Source organism: Petromyzon marinus, unplaced genomic scaffold (assembly GCF_048934315.1).
Source record: "Petromyzon marinus isolate PM22_M1 ecotype Great Lakes invasive population unplaced genomic scaffold, UKy_Petmar_22M1.pri1.0 PM_Scaffold_182, whole genome shotgun sequence".
Taxonomy (NCBI): domain Eukaryota; kingdom Metazoa; phylum Chordata; class Hyperoartia; order Petromyzontiformes; family Petromyzontidae; genus Petromyzon; species Petromyzon marinus.
The window spans coordinates 159,511-174,857 of NW_027423149.1; the positions used below are offsets into that span (position 1 = coordinate 159,511).

The 15,347-nt window shown below is 46.2% G+C and overlaps 1 protein-coding gene across 1 annotated transcript in view; it reads right to left on the reverse strand.

Moving 5' to 3' along the window:
* Nucleotides 1-1,561: 1,561 nt before the first annotated feature.
* LOC142922836 (BRCA2 and CDKN1A-interacting protein-like) overlaps nt 1,562-15,347 on the reverse strand; it is a 19,205-nt gene continuing 5,419 nt past the window's right edge. The window contains exons 5-8 of the mRNA XM_076063760.1: nt 8,453-8,637; nt 5,585-5,912; nt 1,983-2,228; nt 1,562-1,711 (exon numbers count right to left, since the gene is read on the reverse strand). Of these exons, the coding sequence (XP_075919875.1) occupies nt 1,694-1,711; nt 1,983-2,228; nt 5,585-5,912; nt 8,453-8,637 (777 nt within the window). The 3' untranslated portion in view covers nt 1,562-1,693. The remainder of the gene's footprint in view (nt 1,712-1,982; nt 2,229-5,584; nt 5,913-8,452; nt 8,638-15,347) is intronic.

Consider the following 15,347-nt stretch of genomic DNA (forward strand, 5'->3'; position numbering starts at 1 on the left):
GGTGTTGGTGTTCACTGTGATGGTGTTGGTGATCACTGTGGTGTTGGTGTTCACTGTGATGGTGTTGGTGATCACTGTGGTGATGGTGTTCACTGTGGTGTTGGTGATCACTGTGGTGTTGGTGTTGGTGTTCACTGTGGTGTTGGTGTTCACTGTGATGGTGTTGTTCACTGTGGTGTTGGTGTTCACTGTGATGGTGTTGTTCACTGTGGTGTTGGTGTTCACTGTGATGGTGTTGGTGATCACTGTGGTGTTGGTGTTCACTGTGGTGTTGGTGTTCACTGTGATGGTGTTGGTGATCACTGTGGTGTTGGTGTTGGTGTTCACTGTGGTGTTGGTGTTCACTGTGATGGTGTTGGTGATCACTGTGGTGTTGGTGTTCACTGTGGTGTTGGTGTTCACTGTGATGGTGTTGGTGTTCACTGTGATGGTGTTGGTGTTGGTGTTCACTGTGGTGTTGGTGTTCACTGTGATGGTGTTGGTGTTCACTGTGTTGGTGTTGGTGTTCACTGTGATGGTGTTGGTGTTCACTGTGATGGTGTTGGTGTTGGTGTTCACTGTGATGGTGTTGGTGTTCACTGTGATGGTGTTGGTGTTCACTGTGTTGGTGTTGGTGTTCACTGTGATGGTGTTGGTGTTCACTGTGATGGTGTTGGTGATCACTGTGGTGATGGTGTTCACTGTGATGGTGTTGGTGTTCACTGTGATGGTGTTGTTCACTGTGGTGTTGGTGTTCACTGTGATGGTGTTGGTGATCACTGTGGTGTTGGTGTTCACTGTGGTGTTGGTGTTCACTGTGATGGTGTTGGTGATCACTGTGGTGTTGGTGTTCACTGTGGTGTTGGTGTTCACTGTGATGGTGTTGGTGTTCACTGTGGTGTTGGTGTTCACTGTGGTGTTGGTGTTCACTGTGATGGTGTTGGTGTTGGTGTTCACTGTGGTGTTGGTGATCACTGTGATGGTGTTGGTGTTGGTGATCACTGTGGTGTTGGTGTTCACTGTGATGGTGTTGGTGTTCACTGTGATGGTGTTGGTGTTGGTGATCACTGTGGTGTTGGTGATCACTGTGGTGTTGGTGTTCACTGCGGTGGTGGTGTGGTGATGGTGATGGTGTTCACTGTGATGGTGATCACTGTGGTGATGGTGTTGGTGTTCACTGTGGTGGTGGTGATCACTGTGATGGTGGTGTTGGTGTTCACTGTGGTGGTGATGGTGTTGGTGATGGTGTTGGTGATCACTGTGGTGTTCACTGTGGTGTTGGTGTTGGTGTTCACTGTGGTGTGGCGAGGTCCTGGTGCATGGCTGTGGTGACGGTGATGGTGTTCACTGTGATGATGGTGTTGGTGATCACTGTGGTGTTGGTGTTGGTGATGGTGTTGGTGTTCACTGTGGTGATGGTGTTGGTGTTCACTGTGATGATGGTGTTGGTGTTCACTGTGGTGTGGCGAGGTGTTGGTGTGGTGTTGGTGTTGGTGTTCACTGTGGTGGTGGTGATCACTGTGGTGTTGGTGTTCACTGCGGTGTGGCGAGGTGCTGGTGCATGGCTGCGGTGACGGTGATGGTGATCACTGTGGTGATGGTGATCACTGTGGTGATGGTGTTCACTGTGGTGTGGCGAGGTGCTGGTGCATGGCTGTGGTGATGGTGATGGTGTTCACTGTGATGGTGATCACTGTGGTGTTGGTGTTGGTGTTCACTGTGGTGTGGCGAGGTGCTGGTGCATGGCTGTGGTGATGGTGTTGGTGTTCACTGTGGTGATGGTGATGATCACTGTGGTGTTGGTGTTCACTGTGGTGGTGATCACTGTGGTGTTGGTGTTCACTGTGGTGTGGCGAGGTGCTGGTGCATGGCTGTGGTGATGGTGTTGGTGTTCACTGTGGTGATGGTGATGATCACTGTGGTGTTGGTGTTCACTGTGGTGATGGTGTTGGTGATCACTGTGGTGTTCACTGTGGTGATGGTGATCACTGTGGTGTGGCGAGGTGCTGGTGCATGGCTGTGGTGACGTGCCCCAGGCGTGCCGTGGGAACCAGCAGCACGCTCCGGAGAGACTCCATCTGGAGGTCGCCCGGGGACCAGCGCCCGCCCAGCAGCGAGTCCACCCCCGTGACCCCCGTGACCCCCGTGACCCCCGTGACCCCCGTGACCCCCGTGACCCCCGTGACCCCCGGCTCGTCCACGCTGCCCGCGGAGGCACCCACTGGGTAGGAGAACGTCAGCTCGGCCTGCTGCTCACACACACAGAGAGACACACATAGACACACATAGACACATAGACATACACATAGACATAGACACACAGACACACACAGAGACATACACACATAGACATACACATAGACACACACACGCACAGACATACACATACAGATACATACACACACAGTCACACACAGACACATACACACACAGACACACAGTCACATACACACACACATAGACACACACACACATAGACACACACATACAGATACATACATACACACATACACACATAGACACAGACACACATAGACACACGTACACACACACACACATAGACACAGACACACATAGACACACGTACACACACACACATACACACACACACACATAGACATAGACACACACAAAGAGATACACACACAGTCACACACAGACATAGACACACATAGACACATATAGACACATACAAACATAGACATAGACACACACATAGACACACACATAGACATAGACACATAGACACACAGACACACAGACACACACACAGACACACACACACAGACACACACACAGACACACAGACACACATAGACACATACACACACACACATAGACACGCACACATGCACACAGACACATAGACACACATACACACATATATACACATAGACACACAGACACATACACACATAGACACACATACACACATATAGACACGTATACACACACATAGACACACATAGACACACACTTAGACATAGACGCACACACACACATAGACACACACACACACACGCACACACACACACACACGCACACATACACACGCACACATACACGCACACATACACACGCACATAGACACACACACACATAGACACACACACACATAGACAGACACACACACACACATAGACACACACACACATACACGCACACACAGACACACACACGCACATAGACACACACACAGACACACACACACACACACGCACGCACACACAGACACACACAGACACACGCACACACGCACATAGACACACATACACATATATGGTGGGGGGGGGGGGGGGTGAGTGGGAGGGTGAGTGAGTGTATGAGTGAGTGTATGAGTGAGTGTATGAGTGAGTGTATGAGTGAGTGTATGAGTGAGTGTATGAGTGAGTGAGTGTATGAGTGAGTGAGTGTATGAGTGAGTGTGAGTGTATGAGTGAGTGTGAGTGTATGAGTGAGTGTATGAGTGAGTGTATGAGTGAGTGAGTGAGCGAGCGGATGAGCGAGCGAGTGAGTGTATGAGCGAGTGAGTATATGAGTGAGTGTATGAGTGAGTGAGTGAGTGTATGAGTGAGTGAGTGAGTGTATGAGTGAGTGAGTGTATGAGTGAGTGTATGAGTGTATGAATGAGTGAGTGTGTGAGTGAGTGAGTGTATGAGTGAGTGAGTGAGTGTATGAGTGAGTGAGTGAGTGAGTGTATGAGTGAGTGAGTGTATGAGTGAGTGAGTGAGTGTATGAGTGAGTGAGTGAGTGTATGAGTGAGTGTATGAGTGAGTGAGTGAGTGTATGAGTGAGTGAGTGTATGAGTGAGTGTATGAGTGAGTGAGTGTATGAGTGAGTGAGTGTATGAGTGAGTGTGAGTGTATGAGTGAGTGAGTGTATGAGTGAGTGTATGAGTGAGTGTATGAGTGAGTGAGTGAGCGAGCGGATGAGCGAGCGAGTGAGTGTATGAGCGAGTGAGTATATGAGTGAGTGTATGAGTGAGTGAGTGAGTGTATGAGTGAGTGAGTGTATGAGTGAGTGTATGAGTGTATGAATGAGTGAGTGAATGTATGAGTGAGTGTATGAGTGAGTGTATGAGTGAGTGTATGAGTGAGTGTATGAGTGAGTGAGTGTATGAGTGAGTGAGTGAGTGTATGAGTGAGTGTATGAGTGAGTGTATGAGTGAGTGAGTGAGTGTATGAGTGAGTGAGTGTATGAGTGAGTGTATGAGTGAGTGAGTGTATGAGTGAGTGAGTGTATGAGTGAGTGTGAGTGTATGAGTGAGTGAGTGTATGAGTGAGTGTATGAGTGAGTGAGTGAGCGAGCGGATGAGCGAGCGAGTGAGTGTATGAGCGAGTGAGTATATGAGTGAGTGTATGAGTGAGTGAGTGAGTGTATGAGTGAGTGAGTGTATGAGTGAGTGTATGAGTGTATGAGTAAGTGAGTGTATGAGTGAGTGTATGAGTGAGTGTATGAGTGAGTGTATGAGTGAGTGTATGAGTGAGTGAGTGTATGAGTGAGTGAGTGAGTGTATGAGTGAGTGTATGAGTGAGTGTATGAGTGAGTGTATGAGTGAGTGTATGAGTGAGTGAGTGTATGAGTGAGTGTATGAGTATATGAGTGAGTGAGTGTATGAGTGAGTGTATGAGTGAGTGTATGAGTGAGTGTATGAGTGAGTGTATGAGTGAGTGAGTGTATGAGTGAGTGTATGAGTGTATGAGTGAGTGTATGAGTGAGTGTATGAGTGAGTGAGTGTATGAGTGAGTGAGTGTATGAGTGAGTGAGTGTATGAGTGAGTGAGTGAGTGTATGAGTGAGTGTGTGAGTGTATGAGTGAGTGTACGAGTGAGTAAATGAGTGTATGAGTGAGTGAGCGAGTGAGTGTACGAGTGAGTGTATGAGTGTATGAGTGAGTGTATGAGTGAGTGTATGAGTGAGTGAGTGTATGAGTGAATGAGTGAGTGTATGAGTGAGTGAGTGTATGAGTGAGTGAGTGTATGAGTGAGTGAGTGTGTGAGTGAGTGAGTGAGTGTATGAGTGAGTGAGTGTGTGAGTGAGTGAGTGAGTGTATGAGTGAGTGAGTGTATGAGTGAGTGAGTGTATGAGTGAGTGAGTGTATGAGTGAGTGAGTGTATGAGTGAGTGAGTGTATGAGTGAGTGAGTGTATGAGTGAGTGAGTGTATGAGTGAGTGTATGAGTGAGTGTATGAGTGAGTGAGTGTATGAGTGAGTGAGTGTATGAGTGAGTGAGTGTATGAGTGAGTGAGTGTGTGAGTGAGTGAGTGTATGAGTGAGTGAGTGTGTGAGTGAGTGAGTGAGTGTATGAGTGAGTGAGTGTATGAGTGAGTGAGTGAGTGTATGAGTGAGTGAGTGTATGACTGAGTGAGTGTATGAGTGAGTGTATGAGTGAGTGTATGAGTGAGTGAGTGTATGAGTGAGTGTATGAGTGAGTGTATGAGTGAGTGTATGAGTGAGTGTATGACTGAGTGAGTGTATGAGTGAATGAGTGTACGAGTGAGTGTATGAGTGAGTGAGTGTATGAGTGAGTGAGTGTATGAGTGAGTGTATGAGTGAGTGAGTGTATGAGTGAGTGTATGTATGAGTGAGTGAGTGAGTGGCCATCACCTCGTAAAAGAACTCCTCCTCGGCGTTTAGAAACATCAACTCCCCCTTCTGTTCACCGCCACCACCACCACCACCACCGCCACCACCACCACCACCGCCACCACCACCACCACCACGAGTAGCTCCCACACCTACAGCTCCTCCTCCCCCCTCGACGCAGGTCTTACACACAAGGAGGTAGTAGCTAAAGCCTCCAGCTGCCTGCGATGGCATTGTGGTGGTGGTGGTGGTGGTTGTGGTGGTGGTTGTGGTGGTGGTGGTGGTGGTGGTGCCACAACCACCCCCGCCGGCAAGCCGCTTGGTACGGTCCAGCGACACCAACTCCTTGCTGGGCACCAGGAAGAGAGAGGAGTGGAAGGGGTGAGTGGAGGGGTGAGTGGAGGGGTGAGTGGATGAGTGAGTGAGTGAATGTATGAGTAAGTGTATGAGTGAGTGAGTGTATGAGTGAGTGTATGAGTGAGTGAGTGTATGAGTGAGTGTATGAGTGAATGAGTGTGTGAGTGAGTGTATGAGTGAGTGAATGTATGAGTGAGTGTATGAGTGAATGAGTGTGTGAGTGAGTGTATGAGTGAGTGTATGAGTGAGTGAGTGTATGAGTGAGTGTATGAGTGAGTGAGTGTATGAGTGAGTGGGTGTATGAGTGAGTGGGTGTATGAGTGAGTGAGTGAGTGTATGAGTGAGTCTCTGAGTGAGTGTATCAGTGAGTGAGTGTATGAGTGAGGGAGTGTATAAGTGGGTGAGTGAGTGTATGAGTGAGTGTAAGAGTGTATGAGTGAGTGTATGAGTGAGGGAGTGTATAAGTGAGTGTATAAGTGAGTGTATGAGTGAGTGTATGAGTGAGTGTGTAAGTGAGTGAGTGTACGAGTGAGTGAGTGTACGAGTGAGTGTACAAGTGAGTGAGTGTACAAGTGAGTGTGTGAGTGAGTGTATGAGCGAGTGGTGAGTGTATGAGTGAGTGTATGAGTGATTGAGTGTATGAGTGAGTGTATGAGTGTGTGTATAAGTGAGTGTACAAGTGAGTGAGTGAGTGTATGAGTGTACAAGTGAGTGTATGAGTGAGTGTACGAGTGAGTGTACAAGTGAGTGAGTGTATAAGTAAGTGTACAAGTGAGTGTACAAGTGGGTGTATGAGTGAGTGTACAAGTGAGTGTACAAGTGAGTGTACAAGTGAGTGAGTGTACAAGTGAGTGAGTGAGTGTACAAGTGAGTGAGTGTATGAGTGAGTGTATGAGTGAGTGAGTGTATGAGTGAGTGTATAAGTGAGTGTATGAGTGAGTGTATGAGTGAGTGTACAAGTGAGTGTACAAGTGAGTGTACGAGTGTATGAGTGTACAAGTGAGTGAGTGAGTGAGTGTACAAGTGAGTGTATGAGTGAGTGTATAAATGAGTGTATGAGTGAGTGAGTGTATGAGTGAGTGTACAAGTGAGTGTATGAGTGTACAAGTGAGTGTACAAGTGAGTGAGTGAGTGAGTGTATGAGTGAGTGTATGAGTGAGTGTATGAGTGAGTGTATGAGTGAGTGAGTGTATGAGTGAGTGAGTGTATGAGTGAGTGAGTGTATGAGTGAGTGTATGAGTGAGTGAGTGTACGAGTGAGTGAGTGAGTGTGTAAGTGAGTGAGTGTGTGAGTGAGTGAGTGTACAAGTGAGTGTATGAGTGAGTGAGTGTGTAAGTGAGTGAGTGTACGACTGTACAAGTGAGTGTACAAGTGAGTGTACAAGTGAGTGTATGAGTGAGTGTATAAGTGAGTGTATGAGTGAGTGTATAAGTGAGTGTATGAGTGAGTGTATGAGTGAGTGAGTGTACAAGTGAGTGAGTGAGTGTATAAGTGAGTGTATAAGTGAGTGTACAAGTGAGTGTGTAAGTGAGTGAGTGTATGAGTGAGTGAGTGTATGAGTGAGTGTATGAGTGAGTGTACAAGTGAGTGTGTAAGTGAGTGAGTGTATGAGTGAGTGAGTGTATGAGTGAGTGTATGAGTGAGTGTATGAGTGAGTGTATGAGTGAGTGTATGAGTGAGTGAGTGTACAAGTGAGTGTATGAGTGAGTGTATAAGTGAGTGTATGAGTGAGTGTATAAGTGAGTGTATGAGTGAGTGAGTGTATGAGTGAGTGTATGAGTGAGTGTACAAGTGAGTGTATGAGTGAGTGTACAAGTGAGTGTATGAGTGTACAAGTGAGTGAGTGAGCGAGTGTGCAAGTGAGTGAGTGAGTGTACAAGTGAGTGTATAAGTGAGTGTATGAGTGAGTGAGTGTATGAGTGAGTGTATGAGTGAGTGAGTGTATGAGTGAGTGTATAAGTGAGTGTACAAGTGAGTGTATGAGTGTACAAGTGAGTGAGTGAGTGAGTGTATGAGTGAGTGAGTGAATGAGTGAGTGTATGAGTGAGTGTATGAGTGAGTGAGTGAATGAGTGAGTGTATGAGTGAGTGAGTGTATGAGTGAGTGTATGAGTGAGTGTATGAGTGAGTGTATGAGTGAGTGAGTGTATGAGTGAGTGAGTGAGTGTATGAGTGTGTAAGTGAGTGAGTGTATAAGTGAGTGAGTGAGTGTATGAGTGAGTGAGTGTATGAGTGTATGAGTGAGTGTATGAGTGAGTGTATGAGTGAGTGTATGAGTGTATGAGTGAGTGTATGAGTGAGTGAGTGTATGAGTGTATGAGTGTGTGAGTGTATGAGTGAGTGAGTGTGTAAGTGAGTGAGTGAGTGTATGAGTGAGTGAGTGTATGAGTGTATGAGTGAGTGTATGAGTGAGTGTATGAGTGAGTGTATGAGTGTATGAGTGAGTGTATGAGTGAGTGAGTGTATGAGTGAGTGTATGAGTGAGTGAGTGTACGAGTGAGTGTACAAGTGTGTAAGTGAGTGAGTGCCGCACCCCAGCTGAGAGTGTAGCGGCAGGGCGACGTGTGGAGGCACATTGAGGAATCTCTCGCACAGCAAGAGGCCCACAGGCCGGGCCTTGTTGGCCAGGGCGGCCCGGAGGCCGGCTGCTGTGGTGGGGTCGGCCGCGTGGGCCAGCGACACGAGAACAGAGCAGAGCTGGGAGAGGCACGGGGCCAGCTGGGGACACAGAATCACTCACTCAGTCACTCACTCACACACTCACTCAGTCACTCACTCACTCACTCAGTCACACACTCACTCACTCATACACTCACACACTCATACACTCACACACTCACTCATACACTCACTCAGTCATACACTCACTCACACACTCATACACTCACTCAGTCATACACTCACTCACACACTCACTCACTCATACACTCACTCATACACTCACTCACTCATACACTCACTCAGTCACACACTCACACACTCACTCATACACTCACTCAGTCACACACTCACACACTCACTCAGTCACACACTCACACACTCACTCATACACTCACTCAGTCATACACTCACTCACACACTCACTCACTCACTCATACACTCACTCATACACTCACTCACTCATACACTCACTCATACACTCACTCATACACTCACTCACTCATACACTCACTCATACACTCACTCACTCACTCATACACTCACTCAGTCACTCACTCAGTCATACACTCACTCACTCAGTCATACACTCACTCACTCATACACTCACTCACTCATACACTCATACACTCACTCACTCATACACTCACTCATACACTCACTCACTCACTCATACACTCACTCATACACTCACACACTCACTCACTCACTCAGTCACTCACTCACACACTCAGTCAGTCACTCATTCACTCACACACTCACTCATACACTCACTCACTCATACACTCACTCACTCAGTCACTCACTCACACACTCACTCACTCACTCACACACTCACTCAGTCACTCACTCATACACTCACTCACTCACACACTCACTCATACACTCACTCACTCATACACTCACTCACTCATACACTCACTCAGTCACTCACTCACTCACTCATACACTCACTCAGTCACTCACTCACACACTCACTCACTCATACACTCACTCAGACACTCACTCATACACTCACTCACTCATACAGTCACTCACTCACTCATACACTCACTCATACACTCACTCACACACTCACTCACACACTCACTCAGTCACTCAGTCACTCACTCACTCATACACTCACTCACTCACTCATACACTCACTCACTCATACACTCACTCACTCATACACTCACTCAGTCACTCACTCACTCACTCATACACTCACTCATACACTCACTCATACACTCACTCACTCATACACTCACTCACTCACTGAAACACTCACTCATACACTCACTCACTCATACACTCACTCATACACTCACTCATACACTCACTCACTCATACACTCACTCACTCATACACTCACTCACTCATACACTCACTCACTCACTCATACACTTATACACTCACTCATACACTTATACACTCACTCATACACTTATGCACTCACTCATACACTCACTCACACACTCACTAATACACTCACTTATACACTCAATCACTCACTCAGTCACTCACTCACTCAGTCACTCACTCACTCACTCATACACTCACTCACTCATACACTCACTCACTCATACACTCACTCACTCATACACTCACTCACTCATACACTCATACACTCACTCACTCATACACTCACTCACTCATACACTCACTCACTCACTCATACACTCACTCACTCACTCACTCATACACTCACTCATACACTCACTCATACACTCACTCACTCACTTACACACTCACTCAGTCACTCATACACTCAGTCACTCATACACTCACTCACTCATACACTCACTCACTCACTCATACACTCACTCACTCATACACTCACTCACTCATACACTCACTCAGTCACTCACTCACTCATACACTCACTCACTCATACACTCACTCACTCATACACTCACTCATACACTCACTCACTCATACACTCACTCACTCACTCATACACTCACTCATACACTCACTCACTCACTCATACACTCACTCACTCATACACTCACTCATACACTCACTCACTCACCACTCACTCACTCACTCATACACTCACTCATACACTCACTCACTCATACACTCACTCACTCACTCATACACTCACTCATATACTCACTCACTCACTCATACACTTATACACTCACTCATACACTTATGCACTCACTCATACACTCACTCACACACTCACTAATACACTCACTTATACACTCAATCACTCACTCAGTCACTCACTCACTCAGTCACTCACTCACTCACTCATACACTCACTCACTCATACACTCACTCACTCATACACTCACTCACTCATACACTCACTCACTCATACACTCATACACTCACTCACTCATACACTCACTCACTCATACACTCACTCACTCACTCATACACTCACTCACTCACTCATACACTCACTCATACACTCACTCATACACTCACTCACTCACTTACACACTCACTCAGTCACTCATACACTCAGTCACTCATACACTCACTCACTCATACACTCACTCACTCACTCATACACTCACTCACTCATACACTCACTCACTCATACACTCACTCAGTCACTCACTCACTCATACACTCACTCACTCATACACTCACTCACTCATACACTCACTCATACACTCACTCATACACTCACTCACTCATACACTCACTCACTCACTCATACACTCACTCATACACTCACTCACTCACTCATACACTCACTCACTCATACACTCACTCATACACTCACTCACTCACCACTCACTCACTCACTCATACACTCACTCACTCATACACTCACTCACTCACTCATACACTCACTCATACACTCACTCATACACTCACTCACTCATACACTCACCCACTCATACACTCACTTATACACTCACTCACTCACTCATACACTCACTCATACACTCATACACTCACTCACTGATACACTCACTCACTCATACACTCACTCACTCACTCATACATACACTCACTCACACACTCATACACTCACTCATACACTCACTCACTCACTCATACATACATACATACACTCACTCATACACTCACTCACTCACTGAAACACTCACTCACTCATACACTCACTCACTCACTCATACACTCACTCACTCACACACTCATACACTCACTCATACACTCACTCACTCACTCATACACTCACTCATACACTCACTCACTCACTCATACACTCACTCACTCACTCATACACTCACTCATACACTCACTCACTCATACACTCACTCATACACTCACTCACTCACTCATACACTCACTCACTCAGTCACTCACTCACTCACTCAGTCACTCACTCATACACTCACTCATACACTCACTCACTCACTCATACACTCACTCACTCATACACTCACTCACTCATACACTCACTCATACACTCACTCATACACTCACTCACTCATACACTCACTCACTCCCTCACTCATACACTCACTCACTCATACACTCATACACTCACTCATACACTCACTCAGTCACTCACTCACACACTCACTCACTCATACACTCACTCACTCATACACTCACTCACTCACTCATACACTCACTCACTCACACACTCACTCATACACTCACTCACTCACTCATACACTCACTCACTCACTCATACACTCACTCACTCATACACTCACTCACACACTCACTCACTCATACACTCACTCATACACTCACTCAGTCACACACTCACTCACTCATACACTCACTCATACACTCACTCAGTCACACACTCACTCACTCATACACTCACTCACTCATACACTCACTCACTCACACACTCACTCACTCATACACTCACTCATACACTCACTCACTCACACACTCACTCACTCACTCACACACTCACTCACTCATACACTCACTCACACACACACTCACTCATACACTCACTCACTCACACACTCACTCACTCATACACTCACACACTCACTCACTCATACACTCACTCATACACTCACTCATACACTCATACACTCACTCATACACTCACTCATACACTCACTCGCTCATACACTCACTCGCTCATACACTCACTCACTCATACACTCACTCACTCATACACTCACTCACTCACTCATACACTCACTCATACACTCACTCACTCATACACTCACTCACTGAAACACTCACTCATACACTCACTCACTCACCCATACACTCGCTCATACACTCACTCATACACTCACTCACTCACTCATACACTCACTCATACACTCATACACTCACTCATACACTCAATCACTCACTCATACACTCACTCACTCATACACTCACTCACTCATACACTCACTCATACACTCACTCACTCATACACTCACTCATACACTCACTCACTCACCCATACACTCACTCACTCACTCATACACTCACTCATACACTCACTCACTCATACACTCACTCACTCACTCATACACTCACTCATATACTCACTCACTCACTCATACACTTATACACTCACTCATACACTTATGCACTCACTCATACACTCACTCACACACTCACTAATACACTCACTTATACACTCAATCACTCACTCAGTCACTCACTCACTCAGTCACTCACTCACTCACTCATACACTCACTCACTCATACACTCACTCACTCATACACTCACTCACTCATACACTCACTCACTCATACACTCATACACTCACTCACTCATACACTCACTCACTCATACACTCACTCACTCACTCATACACTCACTCACTCACTCATACACTCACTCATACACTCACTCATACACTCACTCACTCACTTACACACTCACTCAGTCACTCATACACTCAGTCACTCATACACTCACTCACTCATACACTCACTCACTCATACACTCACTCACTCATACACTCACTCACTCATACACTCACTCAGTCACTCACTCACTCATACACTCACTCACTCATACACTCACTCACTCATACACTCACTCATACACTCACTCACTCATACACTCACTCACTCACTCATACACTCACTCATACACTCACTCACTCACTCATACACTCACTCACTCATACACTCACTCATACACTCACTCACTCACCACTCACTCACTCACTCATACACTCACTCACTCATACACTCACTCACTCACTCATACACTCACTCATACACTCACTCATACACTCACTCACTCATACACTCACCCACTCATACACTCACTTATACACTCACTCACTCACTCATACACTCACTCATACACTCATACACTCACTCACTGATACACTCACTCACTCATACACTCACTCACTCACTCATACATACACTCACTCACACACTCATACACTCACTCATACACTCACTCACTCACTCATACATACATACATACACTCACTCATACACTCACTCACTCACTGAAACACTCACTCACTCATACACTCACTCACTCACTCATACACTCACTCACTCACACACTCATACACTCACTCATACACTCACTCACTCACTCATACACTCACTCATACACTCACTCACTCACTCATACACTCACTCACTCACTCATACACTCACTCATACACTCACTCACTCATACACTCACTCATACACTCACTCACTCACTCATACACTCACTCACTCACTCAGTCACTCACTCACTCACTCAGTCACTCACTCATACACTCACTCATACACTCACTCACTCACTCATACACTCACTCACTCATACACTCACTCACTCATACACTCACTCATACACTCACTCATACACTCACTCACTCATACACTCACTCACTCCCTCACTCATACACTCACTCACTCATACACTCATACACTCACTCATACACTCACTCAGTCACTCACTCACACACTCACTCACTCATACACTCACTCACTCATACACTCACTCACTCACTCATACACTCACTCACTCACACACTCACTCATACACTCACTCACTCACTCATACACTCACTCACTCACTCATACACTCACTCACTCATACACTCACTCACACACTCACTCACTCATACACTCACTCATACACTCACTCAGTCACACACTCACTCACTCATACACTCACTCATACACTCACTCAGTCACACACTCACTCACTCATACACTCACTCACTCACTCATACACTCACTCACTCACACACTCACTCACTCATACACTCACTCATACACTCACTCACTCACACACTCACTCACTCACTCACACACTCACTCACTCATACACTCACTCACACACACACTCACTCATACACTCACTCACTCACACACTCACTCACTCATACACTCACACACTCACTCACTCATACACTCACTCATACACTCACTCATACACTCACTCATACACTCATACACTCACTCATACACTCACTCATACACTCACTCGCTCATACACTCACTCGCTCATACACTCACTCACTCATACACTCACTCACTCATACACTCACTCACTCACTCATACACTCACTCATACACTCACTCACTCATACACTCACTCACTGAAACACTCACTCATACACTCACTCACTCACCCATACACTCGCTCATACACTCACTCATACACTCACTCACTCACTCATACACTCACTCATACACTCATACACTCACTCATACACTCAATCACTCACTCATACACTCACTCACTCATACACTCACTCACTCATACACTCACTCATACACTCACTCACTCATACACTCACTCATACACTCACTCACTCACCCATACACTCACTCACTCACTCATACACTCACTCACTCATACACTCACTCATACACTCACTCACTCATACACTCACTCACTCATACACTCACTCATACACTCA